The 17,242-nt window shown below is 38.1% G+C and overlaps 1 protein-coding gene across 26 annotated transcripts in view; it reads left to right on the forward strand.

The window, feature by feature from the left end:
• DENND1A (DENN domain containing 1A) overlaps positions 1-17,242 on the forward strand; it is a 495,329-nt gene that overhangs the window by 135,334 nt on the left and 342,753 nt on the right. For 21 of the 26 annotated variants that reach the window (XM_072748692.1, XM_072748673.1, XM_072748682.1 and 18 more), the window contains 2 exons: positions 5,170-5,219; positions 16,711-16,830. In XM_072748692.1, coding sequence (XP_072604793.1) covers positions 5,170-5,219; positions 16,711-16,830 — 170 coding nt within the window. The remainder of the gene's footprint in view (positions 1-5,169; positions 5,220-16,710; positions 16,831-17,242) is intronic. The other 5 variants (XM_072748678.1, XM_072748685.1, XM_072748690.1 and 2 more) reach the window with 1 other exon arrangement.

Genomic DNA, 17,242 nt, shown 5'->3' on the forward strand with positions numbered 1-17,242 from the left:
TATGTATAGGTATTGAAAAGCCTTTCTATAAAATCCTTTATTCAAAGATTTTTCTCATTGGAAAATTTTTTTAAAGTTTGTTTGTAACCATAGCATGGATGTTGGATTTAATTTGATCTCTTAGAGAAAGAGAAAAAATTGGATTTCCTAATTTCATATTTAGAAATTTCTGATCAACATTCTTGAAATTGGTGCTAATTAAGCTTCTAAAAATTTCTTACTATTTATTCTGTTTTACCCTACTTAATCGTAAGCATTAAAACCTTTGGAGTCCCTGTTTTAACTTGAAATGGCTTAAAGTAGAAATTTTGTTAGCTTTTTGTGTGTTTGGATTTTGTGTGTGTTCTATTTTTAACTTTCAACTTGAGTTTTAAGATCATCAATCAAAGGCTTTTCTTTCAAGTCAGTGGCACTGATCTCAATTGTAGGACTTAGACAGCCAGCATTTCCCTTATGCTATTAAAAAAATTTAAGCATTGAAATAGAGTATTTTAGGAATTTGTGCTCTGCCGATCTTTTCATCACACATCTACATTTTGAAATGAACAAATAAATTAGATATAAGAAACTCAGGAAATGTTCTCCCACTGTTTCCCCATCTCTCCCTCCTTCACAACAAAGGTAAATTATCAACTGCTGTACTAGCTTTCAGCAAGATACAAAGAGGCTGATTATAGCTCTATGTATTTTAAAATCCATTCATTTACTCAGGCTATCTCTTTCCTTTATTTAAATGTTTTCCTGCACACATTTTCTTTTTCCTTTTGAACTATTGAAAATGTGTCTCATCTCCCAACATTCTATAACCCCAGTGGACATTATAATCAGTCTGTGCTTTTGTCCTTCAGATGGTATTTATTTGTGGGGTTTGTATGTCTGTGTCTGACTCTCGGTTGTTTTCATCTGCTGAATACAACTAATTTTTGTTTATGGGTTTCAATGAAAACAAAGTATTGACATCCAAACTGATGGCTGTTGCAGGATCTTATACATCTCCCTACCCACACCCCACGTTCAGAGCAAATTGGCTTAGCTTTATTATAATCTCAGTTAACTGCATCAAATTGAGTCTTCAAAGTTTTGCTTTTGCTTCCAAATAGGATTCCATGATGAATAGATGATACTATAAATTTAAAACTTTACTGGGTTTTTAAGAGAACACCTCAGTTTCAGCAGAACATAATCCATTTTCTCCAAATGGGAGCAAATCCCCTTGATGGGCCTTCTGACCAGAGGATAATTTACAATGGATGAAATGAATCCAAAGGAGACCAAAATGAACTCAAGATTTTCTTTTGCAAGTGAATCCAGTCTTAGGTGTGTGGATTTCATGTTTGGTTCATACTCTGAGGCTTGGTATCTCCTTGTAGGCAGAGCTTTGTAGGTATTGCCTTTCTACTACTACACTGTATCTGGTGTGTGATATATGCGTAACTGAAAGGTTGGTGCAACTGTCCATCCTCCACGCATCCCCCCACCCCCTCTGCTCTTAGTCTTCCCACATGAAGTATCGTTGATTTTGTTAGGAAGAAAAGCCCTTTTAGAAATTGCCTGTTTCATAAATTGTCTAGTGACACAAGGGGTTGAATGCTGAATTCTTGTCTCATTTATTTTGAAAACTTTGCTACTGAACTCACCTTAATCAATGAACTCAGTGTTGTCTCCAATAAGTTATGTGTTGGATATATTGATTGGAAAGGATTTTAGAAAACCCGTCTGGGGTTTATAATGTCAGCAGTGTTTTGATTATGAAAGGAGTTGGAACCTAGGGACATGGAACCAGGTGGCGAATGTCCTAAAGCCAGTGGTGACATGGTGGACTGGTTCCCCCCTGGGATCTAGTTCATGCCCTGTACTTTCACTGTGGTGACTGGCTACTATAGATTCACTTTTTTTGCTCATTAAAATGTTAAAAAATCAAACTGTACATAAAAAGATTTGTGAAAATAGAAACTTGGGAATTGATCTGGAGAGCTGGCACAATTTCCCCCACCCCCCTTGCCTTAGCAATGAGGTCATTTACATTTCATCAGCCGTACTGCATCTTGAAGATCTGATTTATGTGGCAGTAGTTGAGGTTGTACCGAGGCTGGTGTCTGAAAGAGCTTGTGTAGGCAGGAGAAAGAGTGGAGAAAACAGGAAAATTATCATTTACAAAGAAAGTTCCCTAGCCAAAGATACTGATACTGGAGAGAAAAAAAAGGGGTTGCTAACTGCTTAGTGACTTTTTCCAGTAAAGTTAATATTGAAAGGCTCTGCCATAAATACAATGCTCAAAATATATTTAAGTCAGGGTTTTGAAGTGCCCTCTCTTGGGGAATGATACTTTTCATATTCAGGTAATTGTGTTTTTCTTTGGAAATAGAGGATAAGGTAGTTAAATGTGTATATATAGGCAAAAAAATCAGTACTAAGAAAATTGGTTTGTTTCAGCAGTTTTTATTTATAAGAAACATTGCTTGTTTTCCCCTTTCTCCTTATCAAACTAAGAAGATTTTTCAGCTCTGATTGAGATGATGTGTGAATATGCCTAACACAGAGTAGATGTTCATTTCGGTTTTCTCCTCTGACAGCACACCACTGGCTTGTTTGACTTAAATTGGAAAATCAAGCTCTTGTAATATCACAAACATGAAGAAACATATTGTAAGGCACAAACATGTGCCTACATTTGCCTGTATTCCCTTCCCTCCTCCCTCTTCCTGCCCCATTGCTTAATTAGACTTATCACTGCTTTCTTGGGTAAAAGGAAAGCTCCTGGGAGGTAGGTTATACCCAGCCTACATTGGGTACTTTGATATTTGTTTTAATATTATCTGACAGACAAGTTCACGGTTGGTTATTACTCTTGACATTAGAAAGTGGTAAGTAGTTTCTATATTGTAGTGAGTCATAAGTTGGTCATATTAGATTCCTTTGACTCTGCTGTAGAGCACAATGCTTCCTCGGAGCCATGGGGGTCCTTTCTTTCAAAAATCTTGAGGCCTTTTGGCAGCTCCACTCCAGCATAGAGTAGAGAAGCACTTCTGCACCTGTCACTTCTGAGGGGTAGAGGATAACTGTCTTTGTAGCTGATGTTGGCAGTGAGTTGAGCACCGAGTACTGAGTTTTAATGGATGCTCAGTACATATTCTGAAGTCAGGAAATGCTTTGTGGTATCTGAAACTTGATGTGAAAGGAAATTTGTAAGGAATTTCTTTTTGCATGTTAATCATAAGAGTTTTGTGTATGTGAGAGTATGTTTTAGAATTAAGACTACAGATGTTTAAAATGAATGATTTCTATAACCTTTTCCCCTATATTTGCCTGATACTAAAATTATGCACTGAGAAATGGCTCGTTTTTCTGATTCTCAGTAGCTTTTGTAATTTATGTAAACATAATTAGTTTTAGAACAACATGTACAGACTTCTGGGTGCCACGTTATGGAATTAACTGATGTATCAATAATGCCTATAGAATGTGCTGAAGTATTATTGTTATTTGCTCTTTTACATTTTTTAGTTTCCTCAGCTTTACTCTTTCATGACATGCCTTAACAGTGCTGATATACATAGTACCAGTCCAAGATGATATTAAAAAATAGGATATGCTCAATTGAATTATGTAGGCGGAACATGCTCTGGCAGAGCAAGTCAATGTGCTTTCTGCTTCATTGAGTGGGTTATTAGATTGATGTGGTTTATTTCTTGAATGATAGAACCAGTTTTAAAAATAAATGAAGCGAGAAGCATCAATTCAGTTAGCATTGATAATTCATTATTATTGGTTAGAAAAGTGCTACATTTGTAAACTGATCTATAATTTATCACTTGGATTAGGATTTGCAATGGGCAGGTTTGTTTTAATTTGAACCAGCTTCTCAATGACTGAACAATATGTTCTTCATTTTGTCTTGAAGTTGAGGTTTTAAATAGTTAAAAAGTCAAATGTATGAAAGGAATACTTTTTTTAAAATTTATAATGTTGGTCTGTGAACTTATGATAAACCCCAACTGTGGGCTGTCCAAGTCTGCAGTTAAATGAAGTTGAGCTAGAGAAAATTTTATGAAGGAAGTAATAATTACTTGTATATGTGTTAGCTATGTATGTGTGTGTGTGTGTGTGTGTGTGTATATGCCATATATGTGGAAATGTGTCTCTTGGGAAGTCTTTCTCTCTCTCTTTCACACACACACACACACACACACACAAACTCTCTCCTCTTTCACACACACACACACACACACACACACAAACTCTCTCCTCTTTCACACACACACACACACACACACACACACACACACACACAAACATATAGACACAAACCCTGTGCATGTTATGTCTCATATAGTGGTGTTCTTAATGCAGGAAGCTTCTCTTTTATGAATAAGTCTTTGAAATATTGCTGTGCTTTTTGTTTCCTTTTTGTACACTTCCCCTGAGTAATGCATTTGGTCTTAGTACTTACATATTTTTAAAAAGATATTTAATCTCATAGTTTGCTTTGGATTTTCACAAATTGCAAGCAGGTAAGTGTGCCCACTTATAATGACATTTAATTGAAAATAGTGCATATTTAAAATTGTTATTGTTTGAGTACAAAATAAATTTATGCCAGAGATGTCAACTTCTTTAAAAGTAAGGAAATGAAGTTTTAAACTCTAAAAAATGTAGTTGACAATGTTCAGAGACAATTATCTTCAAGTTGGCTTTCTGTTCTGCCTGTGATTGGGCCTATTGATGTAGGGAAGTGTTGTCTAATCCTGGCCCCCTCTGTTCCTAGGTAACAGGCAAAAACGGTGCCAGCAAGAGCGGCCCTGCCAGGCCAAACCCATGTGGCTCGGTGTTATTCACTCTGATCCATATGGTCAGGCTGGAGATGGTCCCTAGAGGGGTGTTAACACTCAGCAACCCAACCGCCTCCCTCCCTTCAGAGCTTCCCTGCGTGGCTCCTGCTGTTTGCCCATGTGTGATTCTTGATTAATTTTTCATTTTTAATGAAGTTTGATCATGTTTATTATTTCTCATGATTGACTGCCTGTACTCCTCCCATGTAATTGATAAAGCCCATATTTCTTCATCTGTCTCCTCTTTCTTTAGGGTAAAGTTGCTAGATTGTGTGCCGTGGTTAATGCTAGATTTATTGGTCCCATTAGATGTATAAATTATCTCTCTTTCTCTCCACAGGAAGTTCTACAGACTTTGACCAAGTTTTGTTTCCCCTTCTATGTGGACAGGTAGTGTCAGATTTTCAAACTTTACTAGAAAACAAAGTGTCAATAAGCCTGCTATGGAAAATAAAAACCACACCATTCTTAACATTCCGTCTGTTACCAAGATTTAAAATGTCTATGTTTGAAGGAGAGTTGCTGTATTCTCCTTTCCTGGAGATTTTATTAACATTATCAAAAAGTTTAAAGCTTAGAGCTTTGCGTTGGTTACTCTTTGAGGTGTATTTCATGTGATGTTAAATTTTTGATTTTGGTTATCAGACTTGAACCATGATTAAGAATGGTTGGTATTCAATGCTATTTCATTTTTATTTAAATATGAACATATTTAACTTAAGTAATGTTTCATTATTCCATGGCCTTATGAGTATTATATGGACTTCATTTTTCTTTGATTCAATGTAAAATTTAAATTAGCACAGGCCTATCTTGTTTAATGGTGTTCAGCTATTTAAAAGGCATGTTGCTAAATAAGTCTTGCATTATAGGTGGCTAAGAATGGTATCTCTGGGGAACAAAGCATTTTCTCTATAATCTAGACAAAAATACAAAATCATCTGAACATTTCCTTAGATTTCACATTATGGTAAGCTCTTGGAGAAGTATCAGTATAAGACTTCCAAGATAGTTAAGATAGTCTGGTGGCTAAAAAAAAAAAAAGCCATTGATTAATGGTAGCAATCGTGGAAGAGCTTTTTTCTTTCTTTCTTTCTTTCTTTCTTTCTTTCTTTCTTTCTTTCTTTCTTTCTTTCTTTTTTTCTTTTCTTCCTTCTTTCTTTTTCTTTCTTTCTTTCTTTCTTTCTTTCTTTCTTTCTTTCTTTCTTTCTTTCTTTCTTTCTTTTTCTTTCTTTCTTTCTTTCTTTCTTTCTTTCTTTCTTTCTTTCTTTCTTTCTTTCTTTTCTTCCTTCTCTTTCTTTCTTTCTTTCTTTCTTCTTCTTTCTTCTTTCTTTTCTTTCTGATTTTGTTTATTTATTCATGAGAGACACGGAGAGAGAGAGGCAGAGACATAGGCAGAGGGAGAAGCAGGCTCTATGCAGGGAGCCTGATGTGGGACTCAATCCCAGGTCTCCAGGATCACGCCCTGGGCCAAAGGCAGACGCTCAACTGCTGAACCACCCAGGCGTCCCCCTTTTTTCTTTCTAAAAGAGAACTATAAACTATAAAACTATCATTTACTAACAATATTAATAAGATGTCACAACAGTCCTCTTAATCTTGTTTTCAAGAAATGTCTACTACGTGCTTCATTACAGTCTAAGCATGATTTTTGCAGCCATTTGTCCGCTTGATAGTTTACTCTTTTTTAATTTTCTCTTAGAGAATTGAACTGTGAACTGTGCTACATTATGTCTTTAAAAGTCCACTTTTAGTGACACCGATTTTTAGGAAGTATCATAAGTAATAACTGCCATAATATCTTCTAAGAAAGCTATAAAATGGCCTATCTTTAGAAAGACTCTGTCTTGTATTTTCATGTACCCAAACTAGGCAGACCTGAAGGATTTTAGTGGTTTAGAGTACACGTGGGTAGTGTGCTGCTTGGTCTTTTCTACTCTTTGTAGGAGTGGTGTCCTGCTTTGTTTGGCAGAAACCTAAAAATGGTGTGAGATGAGAATTGGTAGCCAAAGGAGTCTAAAAGAGTACTAAAAAGCAAAAAGAGTATTAAAAAGCAGCACTGGAATGTTGCCAGCCATTTTATAATCACTGTTTTCCCTGGTTCGTTATTTTTAAGCCAATCAGCCATTGTAGTATTTCCAGACTTGGGCTTTTTAAAATCCTAGTGCCAGGGTTGTTTCAGTAGTTAGTGGGTTGATGCTCAAAACAGAATAGCCTTAATTTTAAGAGGGTCAGTCTTTGTAATGAGAGTCTTCTTTATCCTATTCCTTCTAAAAATAGCAAGGAAGTAGGGTTTTGTTTAGAGACATTTAATGCAAACTTCACATTTATATGTATGAATTAGTGATGCATGAAATTTCCTCCAGTCGCTTATAAAATGTATTACAAATTATGGCAAGGACATATTTATATAAATTAATAAAGCTGAAATGTTTTTAAAATGCAGTTAGATATCTAACAAAGAAAAATAAGAGAATACATTTTTACATGACTTTTGGTAAGAGTGGTAATCTATTTTGGATGGGTATTCCTTAATTAACTTTGTAAACTAATATTGAAAGAAATGCACAATGAGATTAAATCCACCCCAACACACACACCTCTCTCTTCTTCTCTCACCAACCACACTGCTCTATTTACCTACCTGTCTGAGTGATTACATTCTTAAATGGAAAAAGCAGAGTCCTTAAATAGTTCTAAAATCTTTGTCACCGATGTCCTGATGCCATTTTATTGTTTTTGGCTTTTTAAAGATTTTATTTATTTATTCATGAGAGACACACAGAGGCAGAGACATAGGCAGAGGAAGAAGCAGGCTTCCTGTGTGGAGCCCAATGTCGGACTCCATTCCAGGATCCCAGGATGACTCCCTGAGCCAAAGGCAGACGGTCAACCACTGAGCCACCCAGGCGCCCCTGCCTTTTTATTGTTGTTAGACAAATACTTTTCTTTTAAGATGCTTCTCTCTAGATCACCCTCCCTTAATTATGTTTCTCATATTTTTTTCACAAAATGATTTGGGACAGAAATGTACCTGTATGGATCTATCTTAATCCTTGCCTTATACAATGATTCTTTCTTACATTTTGTTATATTCCACACCCTACAGGTGCTGATAACTTTTGATACAAAAAATTCCACTTTATTTGGGGACTATATTTTTTCTCTTCTCTTCCCCCACTTCTAACCTTTGCATACTTTCATGTAGAAGAGATAACAAACTTACAATAAACACAAAGGTTTATTTATAATAAACACAAAGGTTTTAATGTTACCTTTTTTTTTGTTTGTTACTTTGCAGTTAGCACTGTCAAATGGCTATGCCCAGATTCTGGGGCCCACAAAGCCCCCCAGATGTATTTTTGATACTGTTTGCCTTAAAAAATATGTCAGCATGAGAGATGAGTAATGCCCTAGGTGATTATGTTCAGAAAAGAAAGCTTCCTAATCTTTTCAGTATCTGTGCTTTTCTACCCCAAGGAACAGTAATACAACTTTCTGACATTTCTAGTCTATATCAAGAGTGGGATTTTCACAGTCATCATCAAATCACCCGTTAACATTGACATCTTACTGTCTCTTGTGTTGTTTTAAGATTTTTCTTTCTGAAACTAGGACTTATGAAAAATAATAATGCCAGTAGCTCTTCAAAAGAAAGTACTTTCTCATGTATCACCTTATTTTATCCTCCTATCCTAAGAGATGAGAACAGGTATTATTATCTTCATTTGAAAAAAAATCTAAGCTGCAGAGAAATTAGAATTTGCCCTAGGTCCCTTAGGCTGCTAGCACAACATAAACATCCGTCTCTCAAATGAATACATTTTTCAGTAGAACATGTTGGGGAAAGTTCCGTGACCAAATAGAGCAGAAAGGAAGGAAATTTATATTTGAGTTCCTAATTGATTTTAGTCAGTGTGCTGGACATTTTCACATCAGTACTTCATTTGTTCTTCCCTGCAGCTCTGAAAGATAGATGACGGTGGTATCTCTTTTACAAAAGAGCAAAGGAAGGTTCCAAATGTGTAGCATTATGTTGGGTGATATGGAAATGGTATTAGACTTGGAGTTCTGCCCTCCATGTGTTTCTCAGTCTAGTTCAGGAAGTATTATAAATACACATTAAACAGTATCTCTCCAAAAGGATAGTGAGGTTAGGGAAGACTGAGGTGGTCACAGAAAACTTCTCACAGTGGGGAAGACTTGTGTTGAGTCTGCAGGGACCGTAAGAAGCGGGTAAGTGGAAGGGAGAGCCTAACACCCCATATGTGCTGAAGAGCAAAGCAGAGGAGAAACCATGAGTGAGCCTAGAGATTATTCAGCCAGAGCAGATGGAGCCTGCTGGGGAGAGGGTGACGTGTACTGTGATAGCTTGGGCTCTGGCTAGAGGAGGACTTGGGAATGTCTGGAAATAAGATGAAATTCATGTGATTCCAAACGTCCCATTTTACAGAAGGGAAACCAAAATTTGTAGAGGTGAAATAATTTGCTTATGATCACAGCTAAGTAATAACAGAGCTGAGAAAGAAACACTCTTATTCCCAGTGCAGAGTTATTTCTACATTATGTGGTCCTTGAGGCTCTTGGTGGAGAGGAGGCTTGAAATGACAGTGCTGAGATCCCTGTTATCACTCTCAAAAACTTATTCTTACTGATGAGAGCAGTTTCTTAAAAAAGGCGGGGGTGGGGGGAGAAAAAAGATTTGTATACCATTTTGTACTGTGGTGTTACTTGCTTACACTTGGTAGCTGGCAACCTACTTTAGTCAGAACACACAAGAGACTCACTGGAGGATGGAAAAGCTCTTCCTTCCAGATTTGTGCTTATCTCTTTTGGAACCCAGCAAGTCTACTACCATTCAGTTGCCCTGTAAATCATCCTATATCCCAATACGCACAAATGACATGAGCACAAAATGCAATGACATCGTCTTTTAAGGGTCAAAGGAAGGCATAGTTTAGTGATTAAGGATGTAACCATAGATGTTGATGTGATTCACCTGCTAGTTACTGTTTTATTATGTCTCTGTTATGTGCCAGGCATTGTGTTGTATTCTCCTCCTGCACTAGAAGTTTACATTCACAAGCTAACCGTTACTATAATGCCATATATGGGGAAAACAGGCTCAGAGGGGTCCAGTAACTTGCCCAAGACCCCGCTCCTAGTAGGTGGTAGAGCTGCTTTTGAAACCTCCATTTATCTGACTTCCATTTCTACCTTCCTTTTTCTACTTTATTATACTGCCTCCGTTGATCCGTCATAACTAAAGTAACCAAAAAAACTTCCAAATTTTCTTTCAAAAGCAACTTTTATTTCTTGTAGGAAAGTAGCAAATTCTGATAAGAAGAAACCTACCCAGAAAATGAAATTCATGTGTGTGATTGGTGTGTTAGTCTGGCTGCCCAGACTTTGCTCTTGTTCTATGTCTATATGTTCATCCTGTTCTGCTTTGCAAAATTGAATTCCTTTGGGCCACTTTCATTCTTGTGTGTTTCATCCTTAGTTTGGTCCCTTTGTTTGGTCCCATGTGTTAAGATGCGCCCTTAGAAAATGATGTGATCATTTTCTACAGCACTTGATTAACAATGTAGCAATTGGGCCTCAGTGGACAGAGCATTGAGGGTAGCAACCCTCAATTGATGGTTGAATTGAGGACCTCAATTTCAGTTTTTGTTCTGCCATTGACTTGCTCTGTGCTGTGAGGAAATTGATGTCTCTCCCGTAAGGGCCTACGTTTCTTCATGGGTAAAATGAGGGGATTGCATTAGATCTCTGCTGTTCCTTCTGTTTTTTTGCTACTTTTTGGTTTCCCAGTTAGGATTCATTTTTGCAGACAGAGAGTGAAGTGATCTCTCAGAATTATCTGGTGAGTTTCTTGAGCCAGATAGGTGTCACCCTGTGTCTGGCAGTGTGTGACCCACTCTTGGTCCCCAGACACTTTGGGTCAATGTCATTCTTTTCACTTGGCTCTTTGAGCTTGGAATGTAAGAAACTTGAGTATTAGGCAGATGAAAGGTTTATGGAAGGAAGCTTTGAGGCTCATGTAACTTAAGGTTGAGATGTGGTAGTTTGATAAAGCTTGATTCCTGCCTGATGTCCTGTATGCATAGAAGGGAAGGAAAAACAACTCTCAGGGGTGCCCTGCAGTAAAGCCCAACAGATACTTGTCAGTAAGCTATACTAAATTGAGGATGACATCTCTCGAATTTTATAATTTCATAACAGTAATTTTTGCCTTGTATCCATTATATGCTACTTGCTATATATTATTTGTAATTCTCAAAACCAATTTGCAAAATATTATTTGCATTTTGTGGGTGAGGCTTAGAGAGGTACCGTAACTCACCTGTGCTCACACAGCTAATGAGTAGTATATCTGGGATTTGAATCTAAAGACCTGACTGTTTCTTCTCTCTCCTGCATCTTGAATCTCTCTGCCTCTGTTGAATCATTTCCAACAGCATGAAAACCAGTTCTGGTATTTCTTGATCCTCTTCATTCCCATTCAATGACTGCCTCACTGTCTCTTCTTTGGAGCGTTAGCTACACACTTTTAAGTTTTTCCCTTAGCCCTCTTCACTCTGTCTTCAGCTTCTGTCATTCAACCAGAGCTTTTCTTATCAAGGTCATTGGTAACTTTGATATTGCTCAGTGCAGTAGGCATTGTTTGTCTCTCATCTTGATTCATGGCTACAGTTGACCATTCCCTCCTGCTCGTTCTGTGTTTTCTTTGATGGTCTTTTCTCCATGGATTCTCTAAATTGATGCTTCTGTAACCTCATCCTGGATCCTCTTTAGTTTCTCTGAATGCTCTCCCTAAGTGATCTTGTTCTTTACTTGGGCATTAAATACATCTGTATGTAGATGACTTCAATTTATATAAAGCTCCAACGCAAACTTTTTCCCGTGATTTACTAAGTAGTATGTTCAAACATCTTGACATTTCTATTTTAAGGTTTGTCAGACTTAACATATCCCGAATGGAACTCTTAGATCTCCCGCCACATTGTCTTCTCTCTCATAAAATGGCAATTTGCTGTCTTTTTTTATTCTCAGTACATCTGCATGCCTGTCAGTTATACCAGCCAGCTGTAACTTGGGACTGTCCACCCAGATCCATTTTCACTCTCCGTTTGTGAGTTAGGCCTCCATACGGTCTCACTGGGACTTGTACACTAGCCTCCTGATGACTTTCTCTGTTTCTCCTTCTTCCTTCTCCCAAACTTCTCCCACATAACAATTACCATTGTACTTTAGACAGTTCTTTTCATAAAAGCCATTCAGTTGCTTCCTGTCACCTTTACAAAAAAAATCCTCAATCTTTACCATGACCTGTGAGGCTGTCTGTATAATCTGGCTCTTGCCTTATTTCAAAACTTCATATCATGCCCTTTCCCTTTAGCTCCTCTGTTTAGCTGAGCTGGTGTGCTTTGAGTTCCTTGAAGATGCCTTGCTCTTTCCAGCCTGAGAATCTGCCCAGCTCTTTCCTCGGCCTGAAATACCCAGTCCCCTGCTTCTGAAAGGGTTGTTCCAACTCATCCTTCAGGGTCGGGATCAGTGTCACCTTTGAGAAGCTGTCTCTAACCTCGGTATCTGAGTAGGGCCTTGCCTTCTCTTCCGTTTGCTTCTATCTTTGCTCTTCCTTTGGTTTCATGAAACACTGGTACATACAGCTACATGCTGCTGTGTGGTACACTTGTTGATTATTCCTGTCCAGCTAGCTGGGAATCTCCATGCAGTAGTTGCTCAGTTTACAAGATGGACAACTAAACTAAAAGGCTGATATGGAAAATCCCATCTCTCACTGGAAGATTGGGATCACACTGTCCGTTGACCTGCTACATGCCATTTATACACTCAGTCTGTAAATAGCTTCGAGATTAAGCAAAATGCTGCTGGAGGAGCCTTGAATGGCTCACAGGCATTTAAAAGTCAGCATGAATGTTAAAGTTTGGTTTGAATATTCATCTAAGCCTGGGAAACACAGCCCACGGTGGTCTGGGCCCTGCTCTCTTGGGCAAATTTCTGGAAATACATTTGGTTTCTCTGGCTTAGTGGGAAGTATTCTGTTTGACAAGACAACTATCTGGATTCCTCACATACTTGAGTTCCTTTAACAGAATTGTACACTGCAGGTGAGGGAAAGGTTTCCTTGTGTTTAGTGTAGAATGGAGAGGACTTTGAACCAGAATTGGGCTTGGAATTTTGTTTTAGTTCGCTATTGTGGAAAAAAAAACCCAAAACCACCACCAACAATAACCCCGCCTGTGCTTCATTCAGTTTCCCCATCTTACAGCCAGATGCTTTCTACAGTTCCTTCCAGTTTTAATCTTTATGAAATCTCTGATTCCTGTTAAAAAGTTAAGGATTCTGATACTGGAGGTAAACACGAAACCTGCAGCCTTTAACAAAGTAGACCTTTCCCCAAAGTCATTTTTATGGAGAAAGTGTGAACACTGTCCTAGAGCATGGCCGATTCCTCCAAGGTTCATTCAGAAAGCTTTCAAGTTCACTTCTGAGCACCCTTGCCTGACTTTTAGTTGATTGGATATTGTCTGAGGAAAAAAGATTTTCGAGTTTGATGGTTTGAGGCCTTGTTTGTTTAAATAGCTTGTACTTCACCCTATTAGGAATTAAAACAGTGAACCAATGGAGTGCCTGCTCCTAAGCTGTAATCCACCCTCCCCTCCCAAAAAAGAATCTTGTTCACTTTACTGTGAGCATGAGCAGCTCACTTGGTCACCCAGAGGACTGTACTTTACTGAAAAGATGCAACAGAGAAAAGAGAAAGGCAAACTTCCATTCTCCACTCATAAGGATTACAAAAAAGAGGCAGTCAGGAAGATTCTGAGCAAATGCATGATTTTAATATGAATTTTTATTTTCCTCTGGATGGTAACAGCTTGCGTCTCTTTTTATTAATTGTTTTTAGTATGGACTGGCATTTATAGTAAATGCTTATCTCACTTATTCCCAAAACCTCCTTTGAGTTGGGTGGTAGTTTCTCATTGTTATTCCAGGGTAAGAAACTGAGGTGCTTAGAAGTTAAGTAACTTGGTAAATGAAGGCCCAGTTAACAAGTGATTGAGTTGGGATTTGAACCAAGAAGAGTAACGAATCTTTGAGCCTAGGATGTCGCTAAAAGCATTTTCAGCATTTTTTAATGGTAGTGAAAAGATAATAGGGAAATTAATGACACTCAATTCACAAACTGAGTTGTGTTCATTCTGTGTCCTTTTCCTAGAGATCCTGGGTGTTTTCTTTTCACTCAGGCCTATCAATACCCTTTCTTTCTAGGATGTTTGATTTTAAACGTTCTTGAATGGAAATCACACTCTGAGTTAAAGTAATGAACCGTCATACTCTGTATGATCACATAATAGTATTTCACAAAAGCACGACCTTATTTGTAACTTAGAATCATTGTGACCTGTTGCTTTAAATTTTTTAAGAATTCAAGTTTTTCTCCTCCCCCAGTGAGGCCCACTTTTTTTCCCCAATCACTTTAATTATGTGAACTAGAATCCTGTTTCTCACACATCTTCGGTTCTCAACCTTGTTAAAATTAATCATATAATCCCCCTTTAAAACATAGTATTAAATCACCATAGTAACACAGTATCCAAGCTTTATTGATAAAACATAACAGCCATAAGAAGGTAGAGTTTGGTGTCCCCTGGACAGCTCTATAACTTTTATAGAAATGTGTTCCTTCTTCTGGCTTATGTAAGATGGAGGGATAGCATTACTTACACCTGTTTTATTACCACACTGCTTTTAAATTGCCACCTTGTTTTCGCTCACCTTCCTAGTTAAAAAAGGAGAGTGGGGCACTTTCTTTTCTTTCTGGATTATTTTCTTGTACTCTCTAACCACTCTCTAGGGGATGGAATTGTTTTCTTAAACATGACTAGGTAGGGCCCATTGACCTTTTTGTACTGGGATATCTTGAAAGTCTCTTTAATTTTCATTTGCTTATGTGTTTTGTATGAGGGAGTTTTAGAAAGGAAGGCTATTCATATTCGAAAAATTCTTATCCAGAGACTCAATAAGTCTGCCTTTGGAAAAGGCCTTGTAAATGATTTTTCATTTCTGCCAACAACTTATAAATTACAGGTGAGAGCATTGATTTGAATATTTTGTCAATTTGAGTATATTTTGTAAAATACAATGTATGTAAAATACGATATAAGTTAATGAGTTCCTTTGGATAATTCAGTGTCAAATTCTAAAATATTATGTTAGCATAAATTTATGTATTAGGATTTGGAATATTTAAGTTTTTTTTTTTTTTTAAGATTTTATTTATATATTCATGAGAGACAGAAGGGGGTGGGTAGAGACACAGGCAGAGGGAGAAGCAGGCTCCACACAGGGAGCCCGATGTGGGACTCGATCCCGGGTCTCCAGGATCTGGGCTGAAGGTGCCGCTAAACCGCTGAGCCACCCAGGCTGCCCTAAAGGCCACCTTCTAAAGTCAGTTTACTACTTAGCTTGGATTCCTTTTTAAAAACTTAAATATTCAAGCAGCCCAGGTGGCTCAGTGGTTTAGTGCCGCCTTCAGCCTAGGGTCTGATCCTGGAGACGGGGGATGGAGTCCCACGTCGGGCTCCCTGCATGGAGCCTGCTTTTCTCTCCCTCTCTCTCTCTCTCTCTCTCTCTCTCTCTCTTTCTCTGTCTCTCTCTCTCTCTCTCTGTCTCTCTCATGAATATATAAATAAAATATTAAAAAAAAAGTTGTCTTTAAAACATTTTGCAACTGCAAAAATTGTTTCTAGATTAATCTCATTAGTAATATGCTTTTTAATCTTTTGAAACGTATTTCCTATTTTATGTTATTTTTATGTGTGGTTTGTTGATTTTTGTGTTGATGTGGTAGGTTTTTTTCTTTACTCTTTCTTTAAAACCTGTTTCCATTTCTTAGCACCTCACATTGTTTAGACATTTGATATTTCTGTCCTATAAAATACATGTTCCTCATAAACTTAAATTCTGAAAGATACAGGAATGTAGGAACATAGTAGGTAACCTTGCCCTCTTGAATTCCAGCTCCTCCCCTTAGAAGCGCTGTGAACATGACTCAGTTACCTACCTGTTTAGTCCTGCTGTTTCCTTTTCTGTAAAATGGGAGCATCGTCTAAATTCCAGGGTTGATAGAGAAGTAAATGAGGTGCTATATATCAAGTCTAACTTGGTGACTGGCACATAGTGGACATTTAAATTCTGTCACCATCACTGTTTTCCCAACTAGAGGAATGGTCAGGTGAGCGTCGTTAGCAGCAAGCTGGCAGAGTAGGCTTTGGCATCATAAAGGCCTGGGTTTAAAACACAGCTTTTTGCAGTTTACCAGCTGGCACCTTAGGCAGTGCTGCTCTAGGCTATTTTCTCATCTATAAAATGAGGTTAATTGAATGCTTCTTTCAGGATTTGGTGGGATGATTAACAGGGCTACCTGCCTAAACTCAGTAAGTGGAAGGTTTGGTAGCTCCAATCAGGTGATGAGGTGGTCACTATCTATAAAATGAGGTTAATAGGATGCACCTTTTAGGATTTTATGAGATGATTAACAGGCCTACTTGCCTGAACTCAGTTAAGTGGAAGGTTTGGTAGCTACTTTGGTATTAAGGTGGTCGCTAGAAGGGGCTACTGGCTGACATTCTTCTCCTTCTTCCTCTTCTTCCTTTTTCCTCCTCTTCCTCCTCCTCCCCTGCCGCTCCCCCCCCCCCGTATGTTCTCTTGAAGTGTGTAAATTTTGAGTTCATTTATAAAGAGTTCCACTGAGAAAGGAAATGTTACAGGTTCAGTGACTTGTCATGATTAGATACTTTATCAAGAAACTTATTGCACATTCATTTTTCCCTTTGTTCTCTCTTTGCTGCAGCCTTACAGTTAGCCAAGTTGGCCAGAACTTCACATTCGTGCTCACTGACATTGACAGCAAACAGAGATTTGGGTTCTGCCGCTTATCTTCAGGAGCGAAGAGCTGCTTCTGTATCTTAAGGTAAGGGAGAGTGGCTTTGGCTATTGGCTAGTTCTGTGAAACAGTGTCAGCCTTTGCCTCATTCCTCTGTAATTAAATTTCCCAGCTGTCCTTTTTATTTTTCTATCTGTTTCCCACAAGTCACTGCACTTGGGGAGAAGGACTTCACAATGTTGTTCTTGCACTTTAAGTTCTGCAGATAATTGTCTTTATTTATTTGCATCACATCCCTTGGGTGGGAAAGGGATCTTTGCTTCTGTGGCGTATGTGGAAGCTGGGGGGTCAGCGTGGCTTCAGTTCCTCCTGCTGTTATCTGGAGCTGTCAGAAATTAGCCTGTTAGGCTTTCCCTTGGACATTTTGTGTATGTAAGATTATTAATAAAGTATGTGTCTGTAGCTCAGGACGTCTTGCAGACACTGATTGCATCCTCCT

The sequence above is a fragment of the Vulpes vulpes genome, chromosome 2, assembly GCF_048418805.1.
Source record: "Vulpes vulpes isolate BD-2025 chromosome 2, VulVul3, whole genome shotgun sequence".
NCBI lineage: Eukaryota > Metazoa > Chordata > Mammalia > Carnivora > Canidae > Vulpes > Vulpes vulpes.